General features: G+C 38.3%; 1 protein-coding gene across 15 annotated transcripts in view; it reads right to left on the bottom strand.

The window, feature by feature from the left end:
- Nucleotides 1–24378, bottom strand: part of MDM4 (MDM4 regulator of p53) — a 33480-nt gene that overhangs the window by 2842 nt on the left and 6260 nt on the right. For 5 of the 15 annotated variants that reach the window (XM_019649725.1, XM_019649726.1, XM_019649724.1 and 2 more), the window contains 9 exons: nucleotides 17212–17322; nucleotides 14920–14994; nucleotides 11239–11372; nucleotides 10060–10115; nucleotides 6372–6439; nucleotides 5541–5640; nucleotides 3099–3259; nucleotides 1709–1858; nucleotides 204–284 (listed from right to left, as the gene is read on the bottom strand). In XM_019649725.1, coding sequence (XP_019505270.1) covers nucleotides 204–284; nucleotides 1709–1858; nucleotides 3099–3259; nucleotides 5541–5640; nucleotides 6372–6439; nucleotides 10060–10115; nucleotides 11239–11372; nucleotides 14920–14994; nucleotides 17212–17289 — 903 coding nt within the window. In that variant the 5' untranslated portion in view covers nucleotides 17290–17322. Of the gene's footprint in view, nucleotides 1–202; nucleotides 285–1708; nucleotides 1859–3098; nucleotides 3260–5540; nucleotides 6271–6371; nucleotides 6440–10059; nucleotides 10116–11238; nucleotides 11373–14919; nucleotides 14995–15569; nucleotides 15596–17211; nucleotides 17323–24378 lie in introns of those variants that run through there. The other 10 variants (XM_019649728.1, XM_019649727.1, XM_019649729.1 and 7 more) reach the window with 9 other exon arrangements.

Raw genomic sequence — 24378 nt, 5'->3', positions numbered from 1 at the left:
GACTAGGTCAACTCATCTCCTTCTCTTCTCAAATTCCAGTAAAAACCTCTAACAAAATGTAAAGAAACCAACATCTATTGATACTCAGGAAAGGTAGATAAAAAATGGGGGAAATGGCACTCTTCAGGACAAGTGAGCTGCTAAAACATGAACATCTGAAGAAATGGGTGGTGCAAAACAGCTCTTTGACTAGAGAGTCATACCTCAGAGGCAACCTCTACATCGGTATCATCACACATAGACTCAGAGTCCTCAAGGTCATCATTTTTTCCTGCTTCAATCACCTGTGACAGCAAAGACATCTCATTTAGTAAGGTTTACCTATCTCACACGAGGTTATTACCTGAGAGTAGAAAGGACAAAAGAACTTCAATTTAAACCTCACATTCTACGCCCATCACTACCACTTAAAAAGGAGATAACTTAAATATGAGACCCAAACATGATTCTATACACATGTAACACCAGAGGGTTACCAATTATCTTCTGCATTCAGAAGAGAGAGGGTCCTCAAATTTATTACTATAAAGAAAATAAACAATATCGAAGTAGAAAAGCTACAAATTATTAAATGTGGAAATTTATCTTGGGAATCCATGTAGGCATTATAAAAGCACTGTATAAAATAAGGAATTTAGATGTGAAGCATGAAAACAAAGTATTTTAAAATTTTACTTCATATTCAAAAGTACAACTAGTCATGTGACACTCTAGGTGTCCTACAACATGCCCACAGACCAGGAAACAGAAATGTGGGAACTGTCTTCTAAATTTTAAAATTTAGAACTTGAAATTCTAAAAATTAAAACCCTAGTTTTCTGACACAGTAAATGGAATAAAACCATTATGCTATAATTATGACCCTGTGTTTAGCAACTTTCTCACAAAAGTTCAAGTATTTTAAGTCCCATCTCTCTATAGAAGTTTCCAAATGTCACCTTTGTCTTCATTCCAGCCACCTGCTTTCTCTTCTCATGTTTCCCATAAAACTAGTCTAGCAGAACCCAAGCATGTATCTGCCTACCACAAACATACCAGGATATCCTTAGGGAATCCAAATTATTGTGAAGATCCCTTAAATTGAAAGGATGGCCCAATTTAAGTCTCTCTCTCTCTTTTTTTTTTCTATTTTTTCAGTGACTATTTTCTGAGAATCTTGTCCATATCAGGCACTGGATCTGATGCCCAATTTCTCTTGAAACTTGAGCACATGTTTGCACAACTTTTCATCTTGATATGGTCACACCATGTGTACTGAGTTCTAACACTCTTTTCCCCCCTATTTAAACTCTATATGTCAGAAGGCCTCATCTATTTCTGTTTAAGTATAAAATGGTTATGAAAGCTATTGAGATGTCCAAGAAATAAGGATTTTTTCCCTACAGGCTGTTGCAGCTATTTAGAACTTTGCCTTGTTACCAAAGCAAAGTCTCCAGAAGAAAAAACTGCAGTGACAGTGAGAGACTAGGCAAGCAGGAAAAGGGGAGTTTATTGCTTTTAACAAAAGAGGAGCTTTACCCATGAAGTTCTACCCTATTTTTGAGGCAGCCTTGGTTAACTTAGTGTGAATCTTAAAATCTGATATAGAGAAACATGAAAAAGGGAAGATGGGATTATGTGAGTCATTGTTGTACAAAGAGGTATAATATAGGTCAGGTCACCAGAGCACAGATAAACACAATCAATGTGAAATATTTCCACAACATACCGTTTTGTCTCTCACTTTCCCTACTTCTTCACTTGTTTGTTCAGTATCAGTAGCTTCAACTTTTATTCCAACACCAAACTGCTCTGATACTGGCTCATTCAAAATCCACACGTCATCTGTCATATCTGAAACAATGGCCGTACCCACATCCTAACAGAAAAAAACATGGGTTTTTGTAGTCAGAGGCTTATCAGAGATGTTGAACCAACATAAACGAACCCAAAACTCAAAGTCCTCACATATCTCCAAAAAACACCTAGCCTTTTTCCAATGGACATGAATGTATTCGTCAACAGAGATCTACTTGGCACCTACTATGCAAAAGGTAATGGATGGATATAAGGGTGCCTGGTGAGAAATTTTCTATTTTAACAGTAAACTGGGTATAACACCTGAGGAACAGTACTGAAGAGCTGAAAAACTACAGACTCATAGATGCCCAGTTAAGTAGAATCCATTCCCTATATTCCTTCAACATGTGGCACTCTGAGAATCTAGAAAACATTCTACTGTGACATATTCTTTCCTTTAATGGTCAATGATGTTTATTGAAGAAATGAGAGAATAACTGACAGTAACTCAAACCTCCTATCCTCTTTTCAATTCTTTCTTTCTACAGTCAACTATGGACATTTTATGACATGCTTTTCTAAAATATTCCTTAAGAAACAACTTATTATTTTGCCATTATAGCTCTATTCATTTACTGAACAAATACTCACTGAATACCTATTACGTGTCAGATACTGTTGTAGGTACTAGGCAATTAGAATAGAGTGGTTAATAATACAAAAGCCCTGGACTTAACATTTCAGTGGGGCTAAATAGTCAATAAATACATAAACAAAATATAATAATCATTTTACGAAGTGAAAAGTTCAATGGAGAATATAAAATAAGATAAAGGAGCAGAATGATGAAGGCTTGAATTACGACAGTGGAAGTAATAAAAAGTGGTTGGTAGATTTGGGATGTTTTGGATATCAGGTACTCAGCTGATAATCTGAATGTGGCATATGACAGAGAAAGAAATCAATCCTATCCCTTGATATTTGGCTGGAATAACTGGGTAGAAGGTAGACTTATGAAAAAGAAAAGATTGGATAAGAGTGCTTGGTTAAAAAAAAAAAGTTCTGTTTTGAACCTGTTAAATGTCAGATCATCTTAGTAGAGGTGTTGAGTAGGCAGCTGGATACGGAAGCTGGGCGTTTAGGGGTGAGGTCAGAGCTGATGTTATAGATTTGGGCATCATATGCATACAAATGGCACTTAAAAGTCATAGCAGTGTAAGAAAATTCTTAGAGAGTGCAATGTGTGGTTAAGAGTAACCAAGAGCATTACTCTTTTCAAAAGAAAATAACAGAAGTTTCTCTTCAAACATGAAATTTACCCGATTTGTCTGTATATCAGTTGAGCCATTACTTCTAGGTGTATAATTGTTTCTCAAGTTTCCTAAAAACCACCAAGGCAGGCCGGCTACATCCCACTCCTCAAGCCCGAGGTCCAGCCTAGATGTCTCATCTTGGGTTAAATTTTCTATCAAGTCTTCATCTACAGAAGTCAAATGAAAAGGATGATAACTATGTACACAACCCTGAAGAATTAAGACTCTCTTAATAATACTTACAATCTCTTTATAATACAGGAAAAAAGAAATTCCTACTCCCAGTAAGAAAGAATCAGAAATCAAATACCTGTCTCAGTTGCAGAGCCCAAATCTCCTCCCCTGTTTAGGCTTCATTAGCAAGTAATGTCACTAGAAGTAGATAATCATTTATCAAGAAATCTAAGCTCTGCAAGCATCCAAACATTGGATTTGTTCTAAAAGGATTTTCAAATGGTCACTTACTGTCATTTTAAACATTCCTACCACTGTAATGGCTAAACAATGACTTGTTCTAGTACATGGTATCTGATAATGGCTTGATCCATTGAACTGCAAACAGTGATAGCACAGTGGCCCAAACCTTGGAATAGATGCAAGGAGGTACAGACCATGGCACACACAATCACAAGGTTGTCAAGGCAGTCTCATGGCACCATATATTTTGGGACATTTCTCAATAATTCATGTTTGATAGGTAATAACCACTATAAAATGCTGAACTCTAGGTTGTCCAAATATATACATATGTCCCTTCTGGATCAATGGGCTCTTTTGGAGTTAAGATATCTATACCTAATCTAAAAATGCTGCAAATCCAAAACACATTAAGGATACACATATTCCAAGTAAAAGATCTTGTGTCATATACCTAAATAACATTCAAGGTGGTTCCCAACCTAAATTTGTTGCTAAAGTATGAATTTCTTTTCTTTCTTTCATATCATGCAATTTTTTGTTGCACTTTACTCTTTTCCTACTTTTCTCGTTCTCCTCTACGTTTTTTCCTAACACACTAGACATACGATGGCAACCATGAATGTTTAAATGTGCTGAGGTACATATGCTTGAAAAAGTTTCTGCAATAAATGGGTTCATGCTAGAACAAAAGATTATCCCATCTACTTACAAATTACATTGATCCTGCCTACCTGTGCTCAGGGAAACTTCAACCTCCTTTTTACTTACTCATTGCTGAAAGCAGAAACCAAACTCCTGAGATGGATACTAAAGTTATCTTTAATATCATCCATGCAACTTTCATAACTTCTCATGAAAGGTAAGAAAACAGGCCATTCTTTCCACATATAAAAATTCTGTCCTCTACCTATACACCTTTCTGAAAATACTAAGCTATTTATTCTCAAATTTTACATTACGAACTCCATAGTCTCTTGAATTGACTGTTCTTAGATTTAAAACAGCCTTCAAAGTAGAAAATAGGGACCTGTATTTAAAGAAACAAAATATTGGGTTGTCGGAAAAGTCATGATGTATTTTTCCTGTTTTTCGTTGCAAAAATGCGTCATGACTTTTCCAACAACCCAATACATTTGATGCCATATAGACTGAAATAAGCTCGTGAAATTCAGTTTACACTCAAATGCAATTTGAAGAAAATAATCCAGCATGATAAAATGATTAAATTTTAACTAAATATTTAAAACAATTTCAACAGCATAACTTTTGGGGAAGTTACTAGAGGTCTCACCTGCCATTGCTCCAAGTGTGAACCAAGTACCTAGACTAGAAACCATCAGACCTCAAAATACATCTTGGCAGGAAAAATTTAGGAGATATTTTATGAAGTAGGGCTTGGAGGAAACTTCCAAAATTCAATTAACTCATTTAACCTGACCATACCATATCTAGTACGGATGGCAAAGATCTGATAACTATCACTCAAGGGCAAAAGAACTACTAGGTTTATATCTCATTCTTGGCTCTGAGATACTAAGTATATTTTATCATCTTTGCAAACTTCCAAAAGCTATGAAAATTTGCATGAAGCAAACAAATCAAAATAAAAATTCTAACCAGATCAAGTATGTACAGGAGTGCCACGGTTTAAAAAAACAAACAAACAAAAAAACCCAAGGCAGCTACGTTACCGGGTGGCAAACTGATAAATGTGTAGCTGTCTTCTATTAGCATGCTAGCTACAGGAAAGGTCTTGCTCCATCCCAGTAATCATGGGTTGCTAAAAGAACACTGCCATCTTCTTCAAAGTTAACAATGGCGACTGGGGTGAAAACACGTTTTCAGAAAAGAATGAAAACTATATATGATATATGCTTCTCCTACTTCGCATGCAAAGAGACAGCATTATTATTTTTCGAGTTCTCTATAAACGGTATTAATTAGGTAGTGCTTAATTTGGCTAGATGCCATTTCTAGAAGTCATCAACAAAAAAGAAGAAGTCTATACAGCCTTAATTCAAAACTTACCTTCTCTAGAATTTGTGCGTTTATGCTGTGAGGTAGATGGTATGGGAATATTGCCTTCTTCGGTACTTTTCCTGGAATTACAGCATTCTTCTGCACTTTCCTGAAAAGAAGGGAAAGGTATCTATTAGTGCAACAGAAATGATTGAGACCAGGGGATGTAGCAGTTCCATTCTGGCTCACCAGTTCGTGTGCAACACAATGGGTTACGCACAGGAAAGAACAACTCTGGAATTCACAACAGTCATCAAATAAAGGCAACATCTCTCCTCAACCCACTGTGAGCAGAGCTAGGAGAATCCCAAACCTGGGGGGAAAAAAAACCTCTGCACAAAAGACCAAAATCTACTGTTAAAAATGGGCTATTAATATAAAGCCTTTAGCCTACTACAAAATTAGGCATAATTCAGAAAACATGTGAAATCCTCACCATATACCAAGATGATCATAAGGTTTTCCCAGGTTTGGGGAAGCTTTAAGAAATGGCCTGACATGAACTTAATTGCAACAAGCCTATTAAAATCTAATAAAGCAGTTTCCTCAAACACCTATGAAAGTATACCGTCACACAGGTGCACACACAAGCCCCAAAGAAAATGCAACTGGAAGAACTGAAGATCAGAAGTGCTACATCCCAAAGAAAGATTCAGAGACTGGAACTCTGTATGGGCAGAACAGAGAAGGTTCACTCTGTCCCTGGTCTGTGAACTCCCAAGAACCTTTCTTATTAAATTCTTACCACATGCAGCAAAAGGTCTTGGGAGTCCAAGATCCATAGGTACAGAGAAGGGGCCACTCTGTACAAAAAAAAAAGTCACCATGTGGTGATTTTACCTTCAGTTGGTCTTGACTTGGAATATCCATATTGTGATCCTGTGCGATAGCGAGAGTCTGAGCAGCATCTGGATAGCAAGTAAAACAAAAGGGAAACCTTCCCCGGTAATAACCATTCTTTCCACACAAAAAGGACCTCAGCAAACAACCCAGGAGCCAGGTTTGGTCCCTACAGGTGTACTACTCCATGCTGGCTGGAGAAGGCTCTCATCCAAAGGAACGAAAAAAATCAAAACTGATAAAAACCACAAAGACCAAGACAAGCTATATTCAAAATAGATTATCAAAATATAATCTGCAGGAAAATGAAAAATGGCTACAAAATGTTCTTCTATAGCAAACTTTCAAATTTTAACATGAATAGTGATTCTAAGCGGGGAATAATAGGGAGTATTTTTATCATCTCTTCCTATAGATGATTTATTACCAAATTTGCCTAACTCATAAACAAAAATGGTTTGGCTTCTTAATTTAATTTTTTATTTTCAAGTGTTAAAAGTTATAAAGGATTATGAAATCTGAAAATCTGGAATTTTCCTCACTTGCTTCATAATAAAATAGCATCTTTATGTAAACCTACATTCTAAATGTCAATGATGATTTCACAGTTTAAAATTCCCATCACCTGAATATAGATTTTGTTTTAATCAACAAGTCTTATTTTTCCCAGTTACTATAAACATTTCCTAAGAAGAAAGAGGAAGCAGATAGTTTTGCTTAAGGCCAATAAAAAGAAGCAAAGAAAACAACAACCTTAGAGAACTTCTTAGATTAAGAGAAATGTGTTACAAGGACTTGGAAATTTTTCAAGAACAGAAGGTAAAAACTTAGCTACAGGAAAAGAACAAGCTGCAGAGAATTTAATAACCTGGACCACTGATTATATGAGGCTATATGTAACTGAGATGCACATAAATAAGTCTATCAGGGATTGGGTTCATCAGGTCCAGACCTTATGGAAAATATCATCCTCAACTAATAAATACTGCCAGAAAAAGAACATAGATCCTACAACATGTATGACAATTCAGTTGTCTTGCACAAAGCAAACATTTTCAAAATTGCAATTATAAAGAACATTGTTTTTAGAAGTATTTTTATAGATAAATGGAGATACTGTGTTTAAGAAACAGCCTTTTTTAGTGGCCTTCAAAGACCAATTAACATACAATGCAGATGAAACATTTCTTGCACTTTTGAATGAGTGAGCTCTTAACCAACTGAGCCACTCAGCCGGCCCTGAAACATTTCTTTAATAAAGTAATCCAATTACTCTCATTTATATGCTAAAGCCTACTACCTTACTTAGATTAAAACAATTATAAATAAAAAGAAGTTATCTAGGAAAACTATAATGTACAAAGGAATTTTAAAATAAATACAAAATTTGTCATATATTTTTCATTTTATTAGCATGCATGTGGGAATCTGGAGAAATGGTTTATAAAGAACCACCCTCACTTTAAATAATGGCATTTTGTTCAACCATCAAAATAAAAGGTTCAACTCATTTGCAAAGGTGTAAAATAGGTGATATGGAAAACCCTTTTCTCATTTGTCCCTTCAAATAAAACACAGGCAGCCCATTTTATGAAGATCAACAGAGATGGCCATCAAGTACCAATCCAAGTGCAGGTCAGAGCAGATAATCAAGTTACTTTGGGGCAATTTACTGGTTTTGATTATTGTACTACGGTTATGTGAGAGGTTACCATTTGGGGAACCTAGGTAAAGAGTTTAAGGAACTCTTTATAATACTTTTGCAATTTTTTGTTGGTGAAATTTTTTCAAAGTGACAAGTTGAAGAATAAAATGTTTTAAAGGTTTACTGTTCAGAGAAAAAACTGTGTTTAAAAAATTAATTGGGGCAAATTCTGTCACAAACAAGGGTTAAGGAGATGGCACAATGAAAAATGCAAGGGTTGGCCAATTAGAAATATCTCCTCTACCACTTAATCAGTGGCATCTGATCTTGGACAAATCACTCACTCTATTAAAAAATCCTTAGTTTCTTCATCTCCAGACTTTCTTCACAGGGTTGTTGTGAGGATCAATTGAAATGTTTGTTATAGAAATGTTCATTTTAATATATGGCATGTTAAATTCTGCAGAGGAAGTGCGAGAAAGAAAATGAGAGAGAAAAAGTGAGAATTATACCCACTCTAGATATTCAGAGAACAGATCACTCAGAAAACAAATTTTACTGAAAGAGTAGAGTAGCAAATATAAAATCCTCTGTGTATGTCAAGCCAGTAGTGACAATCCCAGAAAAGCTGTACTATTTCACAAGTGACTGAATTTCAATAAAGCATCATATCATTTACAAGGCCATCCTTCTCAAACAGAAATTTACAGCTGGGTAAAGTGGGTGAAGTAGGCAAAGAAAGGCTCAGTGAAACCAACAGGCTTCGGAAATCAATGTTAAGTTCAAAATCACATTTTAATCACTTTAAATTGTAAATCAATCTTTATTAGGAATGGATTTTTTTCAAGCTATTTTGTTTAGCAAAACATTGAATGATAGACAATCTAAAGGGATTACAAACTTGGGCTTTCTTCAAAGGACAATGTTATCAAAAATCTAATATGAAGCTCAAAAAAGGGAATGAAGAAAAAAAGTTCATTATTTAGAAATAAGGGACAAAGTTCTTTTTCACTGTATCCAGTTAAATTCACTTATCTCTAACACACCACACTTCAGACCCAAAGCAGCCAATTTCCTGCACATACCTAATAAATTAAACTCAGTGGGCAGTATTTAAAATGTATGGAATCAAGCAAAGGGTTAGACAAATTGGCCTTCCAATAACAGAAAGCTAAAACCATTAAGTGAAAGGCTCTTGGGGGACTTTTATAACAGATGGATCAAGGTGATACACCACGTGAGCCCACAGAATCTTAACATCACTGAAAGAGGAGCAGGCAGACCTTACAGACTCCAATGTAATGTAACAGATGTACAAAGTACCACCTATGAAACCTTCCCAGCAAAAAATTTAAACTTGACTCTATTCCAAGCACTACTGGTTTACCAAAAATAGAATAGAAAAACATGTTAAACAACCTCACAAGGATACAATCTGCAAACCCTAGAACGTAGGAAATACTATAGGACAAATGATCCATTTCTTCACCAAATAAACGACATAAAAACAAAAGGAGCATTAAGTTTTATAGATTAAAGGAGACGTATCAACCAAATGCAATGTGTAGACTTTTGCATCCTGACTTGAACAAGCAAAATGCAAAAGATATTTCTGAGATAAGTGTGGGGGAAGGTGGGGGGGGGTAACTACACACAAACTGGCTATTGGATAGTATTATGGAGTTATTATTTTATTAATTTTGTTGGTTGTAATAACGGCATTGTAGTTATGTTCAAAGGAAAAAAGTCTTTACCTGTTAGATTTTAAAAGTATGTCTAGATGAAGCCAATATGGCCAAGTGTTAGCAACTGCTAAGTCTAAGAGGCGCACATTAATTACACCAATCCCTCTACCTTTAGTATATTGAAAATGTTTCACAATGAAAAGTTAAATAACGTAGTAATCATATTCTGTGTGACAGTATCCCTCCCACTCATGCCAAAACACCATTCCATCTCCATCCTGATCCTCTTGTTTTCCCATCATTTGCCCCCTTGAACTCAAAGCTATGGTATAGACTGAAAAAATATGATGTGACATACCTGTAGTAGCAATGGTTAAAGCAACAAGATTCCTTCTTAGCATAGCATAGAGAGGGCTGTCACAGAGAGAAAATAAAAAATTAATAACTTCATTGTTTTCCAGTAAAATGTTAAGTGTATTTCTAATATGCTATCTCCCAACTTTCTCTATAACATTTGGAGAGGCAGAATTTTTTCCCCAGAATAGATCTTTTTTTATTATTAAAATATCAAAACGTTAATGTCCAAGCCCTTGTGTTACTTTGTCCCCATTAGAAAACTAATTTACAGTTTATTTAATTAACTAACAGTAACCCAAGTGGGGACATTTTCTTTGCAGAGTATTCCTTCCTTCTACAAAGTTAAGTTCTACATTTTAATTAGGGAGTGGGGGTGAAAGGGAGTCTTACCAAAGTAAGACAAAATAAGCCCAGAAGTCATCACAAAGCTATAGAGAAAAAGAGAACACTGGCTTCTCAATTACTAATTAGCTTTTGATTGTGTAAATTAATAACAAAATACCCTGTGCAGCTGGAGAAAGTCACACAACAGGTCAGAGTAGCTGTACTATGATTTTTATGAAGCTCTTCAACCTCAGACTACCCAGCAATTGCACATTTCTCATCACCTCATTCCTAATTCTAATCTAGCCACATCAAGCTCCTCACTATCCTGGCCTTAAACATGATGTTCAATCTGCCAGAAGCCTCCTTAAACCAGCCCCCTCTAATTGCCTCATTACCATTCAGCTCTCAGTTCAAGTATCACTCCTCAAGGAACCTTTCCCTGCCCTAAGGCCCTAAACCCCACCCCTCTCAACACAACCCCATGTACTTCTTTTCTATGACTCTTATCATTGTATAATTTCACCATGTGTTGGTGTGATAATTTGATTAGGATGGGGAAGAGCACCTAGCTGTCTCACTCCTCTTTAATTAAGCTTTATAAAATCAGACTGTATTTGTTGTTCACTACTATGTTCTCAGGCCACCTGATATACGTAGGCCCTTAAATATTGGGTTGTTGGAAAAGTCATGATGTATTTTTTTCTGTTTTACATTGCAAAAATGCGTCATGACTTTTCCGACAACCCAATATTTGTTGACTAAAGGAATAAATAAATAATCATTAATAACTTATGGAGATTAGGTGGTTATATATAAGCGCCCCAAAAGATAAACAAACCCTCCCTCTTTTTACCTTGGATCTTTCACGGAGAAGCTCTGACATCCTAGTAGTTCTCCCAAAAGATCTCCACCACAATATACCATATGCTGCTCCCGCGGATCATAAAGCTGCTTCATTGCTATATACTGGCCTAGATAGTGCATGACCTGCGTGGGAATAAAATACTATGAGAGGTCTGTCCAGCTGCTGCCAAAAACACACACATTTATTATGAGGAGATAAGGTAAGTTAGGTTTGCTAGAGAAAAGGATAAGATAACATTTATGAACGTGACTGTCAGTGTTTGTGTAACGGTCCTACAACAGGATCGCTGCTCCCAATTACTAGGTTCATCCACTTATAATCGTTCTGGATATTAACAGACCCTTACATTTTGTAATAGAAATGTACTGGTCTGACAGTGAGAAAAAGTGGTGAATTGACCTAGTATCCCCTTAAAAATTTCCTTACCAGTCCAAATAAGGGGGTCTGTTCTATTACTAGAAGTAATAAACTTTAAATCTGCCTACATCATAAACATACTTTCCAAGTCCAGGGGCACATAACTACTACAGGCTTTTTATGTGTGTTCACTAAATTCTTGACAAATGCACTACGATGGTTAATAAGCCATCAGCACTATAAGTGCATAAAACAGAATCTAAGTGTTTATCAAAAGTTTAGTCTATCTGGCTTTGTTCAGAGTTCACAAAATGGAAGCAGGGACACAGACAAGTTCATGATTCAAAAGTTAAAAGTTATCTAATTTTTTTTCTAATGGTTTCTCCAGGTAACAGATTTTTTTTTAATTGCCTAATAATTAAGTTCACTTAATGACAGTAAGAATTTTGTTATCACAAATCACAAGCAGACCAAAAGCAGCTATCTTTAACTCTGGGCACCAACATCTCCCTAATGAGTAGATATTTGCAGAGAAGATTTTTCCAGCACTGTTCCCATTAGAGCAATGACGATCCTAGGCAGCCCTACGTCCCAGCAACATGTCCAGCATTAATGAAGTCCTCATATCTAATCAAGTATCTATGGGAAAGTAAGATGGGAAGAGAGAGCATCTACTGGAAGAAAGAGGAAAAAGTTTTATATTTATGTCTGTCCAGCTTTCAGAAAAAATAAATCCATTCTAAGTATACAAAATAAAATCTTCTAAAACACTGCTCTAAATCTGTATATACTACTACTATTCTCATTACACCACACTGCCTCAACGCACATACTGAGAACAAGTATTTAAAAATAAAGATGTAAGGAATTCCTCTTTATGCACCAGGTAGGGTCAAGAATCATAATGGAGAGCTTATCATTTAAGCTGACTGTCCAACTTTTTCACCAGTAAAACATTTTTCCCTGAATGATATGTACTTAATTTCTTCTTAACCTCAAGCAAACTCTGCCACACTATTGAAGGAAACAGTGTTGTGGGCCAGCCGAGTAGCCCCACCCTCCACCCCCACTGAAGAACTTTCAACTTTTCTTGCCTACAGAAATGTTCAGTCTTCTCCCTAGTTTCTTAGTTCCTTAGCTCCTGGCTTTGATTACTCTTCTAATCAGTTTCTGAATCCTAGGACTAAAGATTGCTCCTAGCCTGAATCATAGAAATCTATCCCCCTACTTCTTGATTGTCTGTAAATCAGTTTCTAAATCCTAAACAATAGATTGTTCACAGAAACCTCCTACCCCTGCTTCAGATAACAACTTAAAAGCCTGTGACTTCCCAGTATCACTCAAGCCATCCCGGACCTAACTCTTGGACCATTCCATCCTAGAGACACAGGTTGTAACGTTTCCCCAGGCCAGTAAGCCAAATGATTCCTCCAAACCCATTCTGGGCCCAGACAATTGCAGCCACCTGAGTGACCCGTCACCTGAATGGCTACAGGCTCCATAAGAGCTAACAGATGTATTAATTAAAATCCATTTTCCCATTCAGGGGCCTTGGGGATACAGATGACACCCCAACAAGATTGCCAGTCACAACCAAAGAAACCAACGTGGTCTTCAGGCGGATCTAGAGAACGCTTCCTCTCATCTGAGATCAAAAGTGAAGTTCTGTAAATCCCCCATAGGCAGAGACAGCTCTATACCCCTCCCCAGCAGGAAGCAGAAACAGAAGAAGAAACCCCTTGTCCCTCAACTTCCCATAGAGATTTTATGGGGATCATGTCTCTCAAAGGGAAAAACAAGGTAGGCAGCTAGAGACAGACATTGGGTCTCTGCATTCCTAAGCAACCCACAGAATGCACCGCCCAAAAGACCTCCCCTCTCCATTATAGCCTCTTGTCAATCACAGGTGTCAATCAAGTGGTCCCTTGCCCAGAGGGGAACAGCCCATTCTAGAAAAAAAGGGATAAAAATTCCAAGTCCAGGGCTGTCAGGCCCTTTTTTTTTTGAGCAGCTTCCTCCCTTTTAAGCCTGCCTTTGTGTGCATGGCCCACTCCAAACTCTTTGGGGTGTAATTTCTCTTCTAATAATGGGTCTTTGAGCCATCCTCTACTGCTCGGGCCCACTTCTATTTCTTTAAAGTGTACTATCTCTTCTAATAAACTGCTTTTTCACTACTTTGCCTCAGTATCTCATTCAATTCTTTGCTTGAGACGCCAAGAACCTGGACGTCGTGCCAAGAAGGGCCCACTCTCAGACAACAATAGCGTAATTCAGTATAACAACTTTAATTATATAAAAATCCACACTTTAGATGCCTGACCACTGCACTGTACACCTGAAGTGGAAGCTGAATAATATTGTATGTCAACTATAATTTAATATATATATATAGTCACGAGATATGGAGTATAGCATAAGGAATAGAGTCAATGGAATTGTAATAGATATATACGATGTCAGAGGACAATAGATTGGGGGAGAGGGGTTATCACTTTGTGAGGAGTGAAATGTCTATTACATTGTTTTGTACACCTGAAACTAATAAAAAATATATTTCAAAAAATCCACACTTTAGTAAGTTTTTTTAAAGGTCTTATCAGAATTTTAGTGGTATAGTTCAAAGTGATGCACTTAATTTAAAATGATAAAGGAAATACGAGTATTCCAGACAATCTGAAATGCCTCCAGGTTGCCATGCTGCTCAGAAGGGCAGCATTGCTGATAGATACAGACAAGTATGAAACTTCTAAGCAAGCCAAAAAGGCTTGGTAATTTTGTTTCTTCTGTTTACAAAAGGTTTTAGATCTTTACTAAATGCAAACAGTAGGAAGACATTAACATTTTAATACGGAGTCTTTTCCACTTAAAGAATTCAATTTGTTTTTGTTTAAAAAAAAACTCTAGAAGCTAAATAAGTTATTTAAATGCATAAGTGTTTAAAATAACTCACAGTGTTCAAGAGTATCTGACAAATTTATAATGCAAAATTACCGCATTTATTTCTTGCCTGGCAGCATATCCCGTAAATCATAGACAGTGTCATTTTTTAATCTAATACATGTTTTGCATTTTAACTCTGAGATCAATGAATTCATTGTTAATCTTATGTTTAGCTGACAACACACTTCAAAAGGAAATTTAAAGAAACTATAAAGTTCAACTTAGTGTGATGGTCTTTAGAACAGCAAAAACTGCCTCTCCAGTACCTCAGGAGTAGAACTTCCTTTCTTAGGTCTAATTTCAGAACTACATATTCATCAGCTTCTCTTTCTCAACTGTTCTTAAAACTGAGAATTTTCTTTGATAGCTTACCTCTGTAACAGTGAAGATTTCACCTTGTGCACCTGCTGCCTGCAAAATCTTCAAAAGTGGCACTTTTGGTCGTACCTGATATAAACATAAAATAAACCTGCTATTTACATTTCAATTAGATTGGTTTCTGAAACCCTAGAAAACAAGTAAACCTCTTCAATACTTTTTTAACACAGGTACTTACTAATAAAGTACAATCTTCCAATGCATAAAATAACTACAGATGCTCAGATTACTATTTGTTACTTTCCTGGGAAATCACATTTTCAAAAGACAGCATTCATACCTACTACAATGGCTAATAATAAGAGGAAAAAGTGTTGGCGAGAATGTGGAGTAACTGGAAAACCTTGTGCATCGCTGGTGGGAATGTAAAATGGTGCAGCTACAGTGAAAAAAGTTTGGTAGTTCCTCAAAAAGTTAAACATAGAATTTCCATATGACCCAGCAGTCGCACTCCTAGGTATATACCCAAAAGAACTGAAAGCAGAGACTCAAGTATTTGTACACCAATGTTCGCAGCAGCATTATTCATAATAACCAAGATGGGAACAACCCAAATATCACTGATAGATGAATGAATAAACAAGATGCAGTAAATCCATACAAGGCTGCCGTTGGACTTCCACATGGACGATGGCTATGCCCACCTGTAACTAATTGAGCTAAGCAGCATGACTGGACTTGGTGCTGAGCTTGTTGCGCTCTCCACAACTAAGACTGAAGAACAACTTGGCTGTTCCCCTTCCGCAATTCCCCAACACTGTTCCCCTCGGCCAGTTCCCCAAAATCTTAAAAAAAAATTTTTAAAAAGAGATGGGTCAAATAGTCTATGGAATAGAGATAAAAATATTATAAAGTTTGAATCTCTTAAGAATACATTTGCTATATTTACCATTTAAAATTGATTTTTCAATAAAACAAATTAATTGGAATTAAGTGGGTGAGACAAAAAACAAACTTATATAACTTTGCCCCAAATTCCCCATTAGCCACCCATACCCTAAAGCACACTAATTTTCAAAATGTTACCATTCAGCAATCAGTAACCTCCATACATTTATTTAATGACCAAATTTATGAATGTTGATACTGTTTACAGTATAAATATGACATTTTAAAATGTCATGGAATATGACATTTAAAAAAATAATTCTTGGTGGGCCAGCCAAGTGGTGCGTTAGTTAAGAGCTGGCTTGGGACGCCAGAGGGCCCCGGTTTGGATCCCACATATGAGGGCCAGTGACACTGCCCTCTACAGCTAAGATGCTGAACAACAGCTCAACCTGGAGCTGGGCTGCCGTGAGTCGCCGGCAACTGCATGGGCTGCAGCCTCTGCTGCAGTGGGTTGCCATGGGCTACTGTGTGTAGCCAGCAGCCAGCGTGAATGGCCGTCCAGAAGCTGGCGAGTGATCTGCCTTGCCCGGGAAGAGCGCAATGATGGTGCCAAGTTGGGCCAGTGAAGCAACGTCCTCCACAACTAGACTGAAGAACAAAAGGACAGCAACTTGTCTGTTCCCCTTCTCCCAATTCCCCAGCGCTGTTTCCATCCCCCAATTCCCAATAAATATCTTTAAAAAAAAATAAATAAATAAAAATAATCCTTGGGCGGCCAGGTGATTAGACCGCGTGCTCTGAACAACAAGGTTGCAAGTTCAATTCCCACATGGGCCAGTGAGCTTTGCCCTCCGCAACTAGATTGAAGACAATGACTTGAGTTAAGCTTCCAGTGGGCAGCCGGATGGCTCAGTAGGTTAGAGCATGTGGTCTTAATAACAAGGGTACCAGTTCGATCCCCTCATGGAATGGTGGGCTGCACCCCCACAACTAGATTGAAAACGGCGACTGGACTTGGAGCTGAGCTGCATGCTCCACAACTACTGTGTTTCCCCAAAAATAAAACCGGGTCTTATATTAATTTTTGCTCCAACAATCTACATTTATTCATTTATTCATGTACAAAAATCTACATTTACTCAAATAGTCATGTCTGGCTGACGACCTTAACTGGGGCTTATATTAAGAGCATCCTGAAAAACCATGCTAGGAATTATTTTCCAGTTAGGTCTTATTTTCGGGGAAATGTGGTAGATTGAAGGACGACAATTTGACTTGGAGCTGATGGATCCTGGAAAAAACACACCACTATTTAGTAAAAAAAAAAAAAAAAAAAAATATTTTTTAAAATTCTTTGTGCTCTGCATAAAATCCTATGGTCAGAAAGTCAGCTATTTCCCCTAATTCAATTTTTTAAAAACTTAAAGAAAATAGGAATGCCTGAAAATGATTTACCTGCTTGAGTTGTCTTGGAGAGATCCTGCAAGCACTGTCAGATGTTGAACACTGGGCAGAGGTAGAAAATGATGCCATTTTGGCAGTGAAGAATTTAGTCTGTTGATGAATCTAAAAGGAAAAAAATTATAAAATCTCTTCTAAAGTAGAAAATTCTCTTTAGGATTTACAGAAAGCAACCAGTAGAAGTAAAACAGACACTTATGTCAGAATAGCTTACACAAATGCAATATACCCATGCTAAGGTTCTTGATACCCTTCTGATCACTTTCTAATTCAGGTCCTGCAAAAAACTAAAGAGCTTAATTTAATCAAGCCTATGAACCATCTATGCAATCTTCTGGCTTAACTTCTGGAATATGAAAGTTTTTAAAGTTTCAAAGGTGAGACTGAGGGGGGCTCAAGTTTTGCCACCCCAAAATGTGCCTTTTGGAGTATTGATTTTAAGCTGGTTATTAAGCAAGACTCAGAGCCGGCCCAGTGGCTCAGCAGGTTAAGAGCACAAGCTCTGAGCAACAGGGCCGCCGGTTCAATTCCCACATGGGCCAGTGATCTGTGCCCAAGCTGAGCTGCCGCTGAGCTGCCAACAGGTGGCAGGATGGCTCAGCTGATGAGAGCAAGTGCTTCTAACAACAAGGTTGCGGATTCGACTTCTGCATGGGATGGTGGGCTATGTCCACCTGCAACTAAGATCGAACACGGCACCTTGAGCTGAGCAGCCGCGAGCTGCTGACGGGGTAGCCAGATAGCGACTGGTCTTAGAGCTGAGCTAGCTGAGCCCTGCACAATTAAGACTGAAGGACAACAACTTGGCTGTTCCCCTTCCCCAATTTAAAAAAATAAATAAATAAAATCTAAAAACAAGAAGCAAGACTCGAAAAGAACCTTTGACCTCCCTCCCCCCTTTTTACCTGCCTAAAACAATTCAGATAGAAAAACCTGCTTAAAGGAAGGGAATATCAGCATCATAATATAAACTAAATGTAGCCAGAGCGAGAAATCTACAAAACCTGTTTCCCTCAGTCCCGTGGTTTCTGGGTGGCCCAGCAAGAACTTACTACACATTTGCTCTTTCTCTACAGATGAGAGGGAGGAATAGGTGGAAGTGGGGGCAGTTCTATGATAGGGGTATAGTCTGTAAGGAAGAAATATTTCCTACTTTTGACTGGCTATAGGCAACAGTCCATGCATACGGAGGATTCAGTGTTGTCTAGTCGTCAGCTAACTAACAGACACCTCGAGGTTGATTCAAAGCTCCAAAATACATTCAGGAATGTGAGCAGTCTTTGTTAACTGGACCTCAGCAATTAACTAGTCAATTATTCCTGCCTTTTTCTCAGGCAGCTATAATTTAATTTAAAATAACACTTTAGAATTTCTCTGTTGTCAACAGCAACTACATACCTACAAAATGGGTTAAACCAAGGTGGACATGTATCATCAAGATAAAGCATGAACTAAAATAGAGTAAGGTTTAATTAAACATTCTCACCTTCTACTTTTCGTCCTTTAAAAATAAAAATTATAGGGCCGGCCGAATGGCTCAGTTGGTTAAGAGCTTGCTCAAGAGTGCGAGCTCTGAGCAACAAAGTCGCTGGTTCGATTCCCACATGGGCCACTGAGTTGCACCCGAGCTGAGCTGCCAACAGGTGGCAGGATGGCTCAGTTCGATTCCCACATGGGCCACTGAGCTGCACCCGAGCTGAGCTGCCGAAAGGTGGCAGGATGGCTCAGTTGGTGAGGGCACATGCTCCTAACAAGACTACCTGTTCAATGGTGGGCTACGCCCGTCCACAACTAAAAAAAAGACTGAACTATGGGGCCGGCCATGTAGCTCAGTTGGTTAAGAGTTGGCTTAAGAGCACAAGCTCTGAGCAACAGGACCGCTGGTTCGATTCCCACATGGGCCAGTGACGCTGCACCTGAACTGAGCTGTCGCTGAGCTGCCACCTAGGATGGCTCAGCTGGTTTAACAAGATTGCCTGTTTGATGGTGAGCTATGCCCACTCGCAACTAAGACTGAGCTCAGCACCTTGAGCTGAGCTGCCACCCGGATGGCTCAGTGGATAGGGTGTGCACTCTTAACAAGGCTGACGGTTCAACTCCCGCATGGGATGGTGGCTATGCCCACCGGCAACTAATTGAACACAGCACTTTGAGCTGAGTGGCGCGACTGGACTTGGAGTTGAGCTTGCTGCGCCCTCCACAACGAAGGTTGAAGGACAACAACTTGGCTGTTCCCCTTCCCCAATTCACCAACACTGTTCCCCTCCCCCAATTCCTCAATAAAAAATCTTTAAAAATAATAATAAAAATAAAAGCTATAGGAAAGGAAAATTATTCTTATTATTTTTTTAAGATTTTATTGGGGAATTCGGGAAGGGGAACAGACAAGTTGATGTCCTTTTGTTCTTCAGTCTAGTTGTGCAGGACATCGTTTCACTGGCGCATGTTGGTATTATCATTGCGCTCTTCCCGGGTGAGGTGGTTGCTCGCCAGCCATTGGACGGCCGCTCACGACAGCTCAGGAAAGCGCATGCCCGCTGCGGGCCAGCTCCACTGCAGCCTAAGCCATCACCAGCGACTCACGGCAGCCCAGCTCCAGGTCGAGCTATTGTTCACCATCTTAGCTGTAGAGGGCACAGCATCACTGGCCCTCAGGTGGGATCCAAACCAGGGCCCTGCTGCTCAGAGCAGACGTCCCAAGCCAACTCCTAACCAATGCACCACTTGGCCGGCCCGGAAAATAAATTTTTAAATAAACTTGCTCTAGTTTCCTTCAGGCCTTTTCTAGTAAAAAAGTGACAAAACAATCAGTGAAATTCATGAACAAGCCACATTATGATAAAGGAAAAGGGTGAAGGGAGCCTAGAAAAACCAACAAATAATCTGGTTAAAACTAAGAAGATTCTTCACTCTTCTGAGAAGACTTTATTAAAAAGTATAAATTCCTCCCTCCTATTAGATTCCCTTGCTACAAAATGGGAAGTCTAATAGGATACAAGCATAAGTTATAATTATAAAGCAGCTAGCTTTTAATTGGCATTTCAAACCTTATAAACTGGGGGCTAAAAAAAATACCTTTCCTCCCACATTCTAAGTTCTTCTAGCTGGGTTAACAATTGAATTCATAGGAAAAAAATCAAACATTTAATACATGCAGATGGGGAATTCACATAGCATAAAAATTCAAGACAGTAAGGCAAAACTGGGTATACTGGTGGTGCCAAAAAATGTATACAAGTGGACACTTTGGTTAATGTTGCTCTAGCAGTATTTCGCAGTAGTCAGAAGCATCTGGATGCTGATGGGAACCACTTTGAGCAACTCTTGTAATTGCAGAAGTCAAACATGACTGGTATTCATCTTTTGTTATTGGTATATATTGAGTATTACAATTTTAATCATTTTTTCCTTTCTTAACCCTCCTCCTTCGGGCACAACTGATCTCACAGATTCACTGCACACGAATTTTCAAATATCTAACAGTTAGCTTAAGTATCGTGGCTCATCGCTTCCGTATCTTTCCCCTCTACCGTAACCTATCATCAGTCGTGTTTGTGACTTAGTAAAGACATATTTCATAGCAGCATCTTTGGGTGCAATGAATCTGTGAGATCAGTTGCGCCCAACGGAGGGTTAAAATGTGTATACATTTTTTTGGCACCCTCTGTATAAGACATTTAGGACAAAGAAGGAAAGGGGGGGAATGGGATCTTGGATTTCAAAAGTGGGAATGGGCCATTTACAGGTAATTGAGGAACAGAGAATCATACAGGGCAGGTAAATTTTTGCTAAGCAACCCAGAAACTATGGTTGGGGTTGGGGGAAGATCTAGTAAACAGGCCCCTGCTTGACACCCTCCCATCTACCACATTCAATTCAGATTAGGCTAAGGTATGTTAAAATTTCTTACCTGGAGCAGGTTTTTCCATGTGCTCTTGGGGGTGAAATTGGGGGGGGGGGGTGGATGACACAGGATGGGACCAAAGGTTCTTTCTGAGTCTTGTTTCTCAGTAACCAGTTTAAAATCAATATACTAAAAGGTAGCTTTTGGTTGGCAAAACTTTGGTCCCCTTCAAAACCAATCCTGATGTCCCCAAACCTGCTACTCCTAGACTTCCCATTTCAATAAATGGAAATTCCATCCTTCAAGTTACTCAGGTCAATGACCTTGAAGCCACCCTTAATTCCTTTTTTTTTTCAGACTCCACATTCAACATTCAGTCCATAAATAAATTCTGAAGCTGTAGGTTCAAAATATTTCCAGAATCTAAGCACTTCTCCCTGCTTGCTTCATCATTACACTATTCCAGCCAGCCATCTAACTGCATTAGCCTCCTAAAAGTTATCTTGCTTCTACCCTTGCCCCTCTAGCTCCCAACTTCCTTTTGTCTTTGCTCAACTGTCAGCTTATCAATGAGGAATTCCATGACCACCCATTTTTAAAACTGTAACGCCCAACCCCCCCATACTTCCTATCTCCTTCCCTGTTTTATTTTTCTTCACTGTCCTTGTTACCAACACACTATACATTTTAATTACTTATCATATAAAACATAAGCTACAAGTGGGGAGGGATTTGTATTTATCTGTTCATTAATATATCCCCAATGCCTAAACTGGCAATTATATACATGGTAACAGCATCTTGCTGGAAACAAATATTAATAGTGTGGATGATCTCCAAAAATGGTGTCCAAAGAACATCTCCCAACTGGCTCTAAGACATAAGTTAATCAATAAGATGCAGCTGTTCAACAAAAATTTTAACTTCCTAGGGGTAAAGTCTTTTTTAAAAGAAAGGATTTATTAGGTCATTGTAAGCAAGAAAGACCAGGTCCTAGGGCATGAAGTATGAACTACCAGCAACATGGCTAGGTGGAAAGACAACATGGCCACCATCCTGAAGTTCTTGAATGTTTTTATACATCAAGTACGAGGGAGAGAGATGTAAGTCATTCTGAAAGAATTTACATTAGCTATAGGCAAAGGGGGTGGAATAAGCTGAAGTGAGGCCAGCTCTGGGACAGGCACAGAGTCAGCAAGGAAGAAGTGTCTGCTCCAGTGGATTAGCTACGGGCAGCAGATTGGAACGCTCATGAGTAAATAAGAAGCAGAGGCTCCTTGGGTTCTATGTCGCCTGACTACTCTCTCTCTTTTGGATAATCGGGGAAATAGCCACTTAGAAATTAATCCTAAATTCCAACAGATACACAGGAATGTGAGCAGTCTTTTTTCAGAGTTGTTCCACAACTATTAAGAGGCTAACTGTTCTCTTTCTCTCACGCTCCAGTCACTGTAATTTAATTTAGAACATGTCAATTTTTTTTTTCTTGTCACAGCAGAATAATAATGTTCCAATTCCAGGTCGGGCAGCTCCATTTTAGTGCTTTTGGAAGCCCCTAAAAACTGGCTTCTCTACTAGACACCACACTGAAAGGACATGTGGAGAGGCTCAGTTGTCAAGCTGAGCCCCAGCCTTCCAGCCATACCCTCCAAAGCAACACATGTTGGGGCATTTCCGCCCCAGGTGACACCTGTCTACAACTAAATGACAGATGACAAGTGAAACCACGAGAAGAACATGCAACTTAGCCCACAGAATCATAATAAATAAAATGGCTGTTGTTTTAACTCACTAAATAAATCACTGGGTGGTTTATTACTACATAGCATTAGATAAGCAAAACACATGGCAAAGACTTACAGAGGGCTTACTCTATACCAGGCACACATATTAATCCATTTAATATTTAAATAATCCTATGACACAGGCAATATTATCTTTATTTTACAGATAAGGAAAGAGAAGCATGGGGATGTTATCTGCCCAAGACCACATAATAAATTGCTGGATAAAGATTTCAAACTCAGTAGAGCTCATAAGTCCCTACTTAGCAATTATTTTTTTCCTATTAGACCTCAAGGGCACAAAATTAGACTAATCACAATCCTTTTCTTCAAGACATACTCTTGTTCATCCATACCTGGTCCACTTTTACTTGAATCTTTTTAACAATGTAATAAGCATCCACAGACTAAGGACTCTGACAATCTAGGTCTGATAACTAAGTCTGCAAACTTGTTGCAACAATGCTGCTAAACTTTTTTGATATCATAGGGATTATTCATTATGAATTTGTACCAACTGGACAGTCAACCAAGTTTATTATTTGAAAAGTGCTGAAAAGGCTGCGTGAAAAGTTAGAAGAAAATTACCTGAACTTTTCACCAACAATTCATGGCTCTTGCATCACGACAATGCACCAGCTCAATGCAACAGACAACGGCACTGTCTGTGAGCAAGGTTTTGCCAGTAAACAAATAACTGTATTGGAAAACCCTCCCTACTCATCTGATCTGGCCCCCAATGACTTCTTTCTTTACCCAAAGATAAAGGAAATACTGAAAGGAAGACATTTTGATGACATTCTGGACATCAAGGGTAATATGACGACAGCTCTGATGGCCATTCCAGAAAAAGAGTTCCAAAACTGCTTTGAAGGGTGAACTAGGCGCTGGCGTCAGTGCATAGTTTCCCAAGGGAAGTACTTCAAAGGTGACCGTAGTGATATTCAGCAATGAGGTATGTAGCACTTTTTCTAGGATGAGTTCGTGAACTTAACTGTCCGACCTCGTATATCTAACCATATCCCCTACCCCATTCCCCTGCCTCTCCGCAACTATCATCTGCAATCCTATGTTTTGATTTTCTTCCCTTCCTTTTACACATTTTACCGCATCAAAATGGAATCCTAAGAAGTATGTATATATATTTTAGTTGCTTTTAACTTAAATTTAAAAAGGCAGGTATGTTATATGTAATTTTAGGGATTTGTTTCCCTAAAATAAATTTTCACTTCAGTTGTTTTCTAAAAAAAATTTATTGAGGTAAACTATATATAACATAAAATTTACCATATTTTAGGTGTACAATTCAGTTAACATTAAGTACATTCACAATGTTGTATACCAGCACCATTATCTATCTCCAGAACTTTTTCATCACCCCAAAATGAAACTCTGTATCCATTAAATAACTCCCCAATATCCCTTTTCCCCAGACCCTGGTAACCACTATCCTATTTCTGTCTCTATGAATATGTCTATTCTAGGTGGTACCTCATATAAGTGAAATCATACAATATTTGTCCTTTTGTGCCT

This window comes from Hipposideros armiger, unplaced genomic scaffold (assembly GCF_001890085.2).
Source record: "Hipposideros armiger isolate ML-2016 unplaced genomic scaffold, ASM189008v1 scaffold_134, whole genome shotgun sequence".
Taxonomy (NCBI): domain Eukaryota; kingdom Metazoa; phylum Chordata; class Mammalia; order Chiroptera; family Hipposideridae; genus Hipposideros; species Hipposideros armiger.
This window is presented reverse-complemented; position numbering and strand designations above follow the sequence as displayed.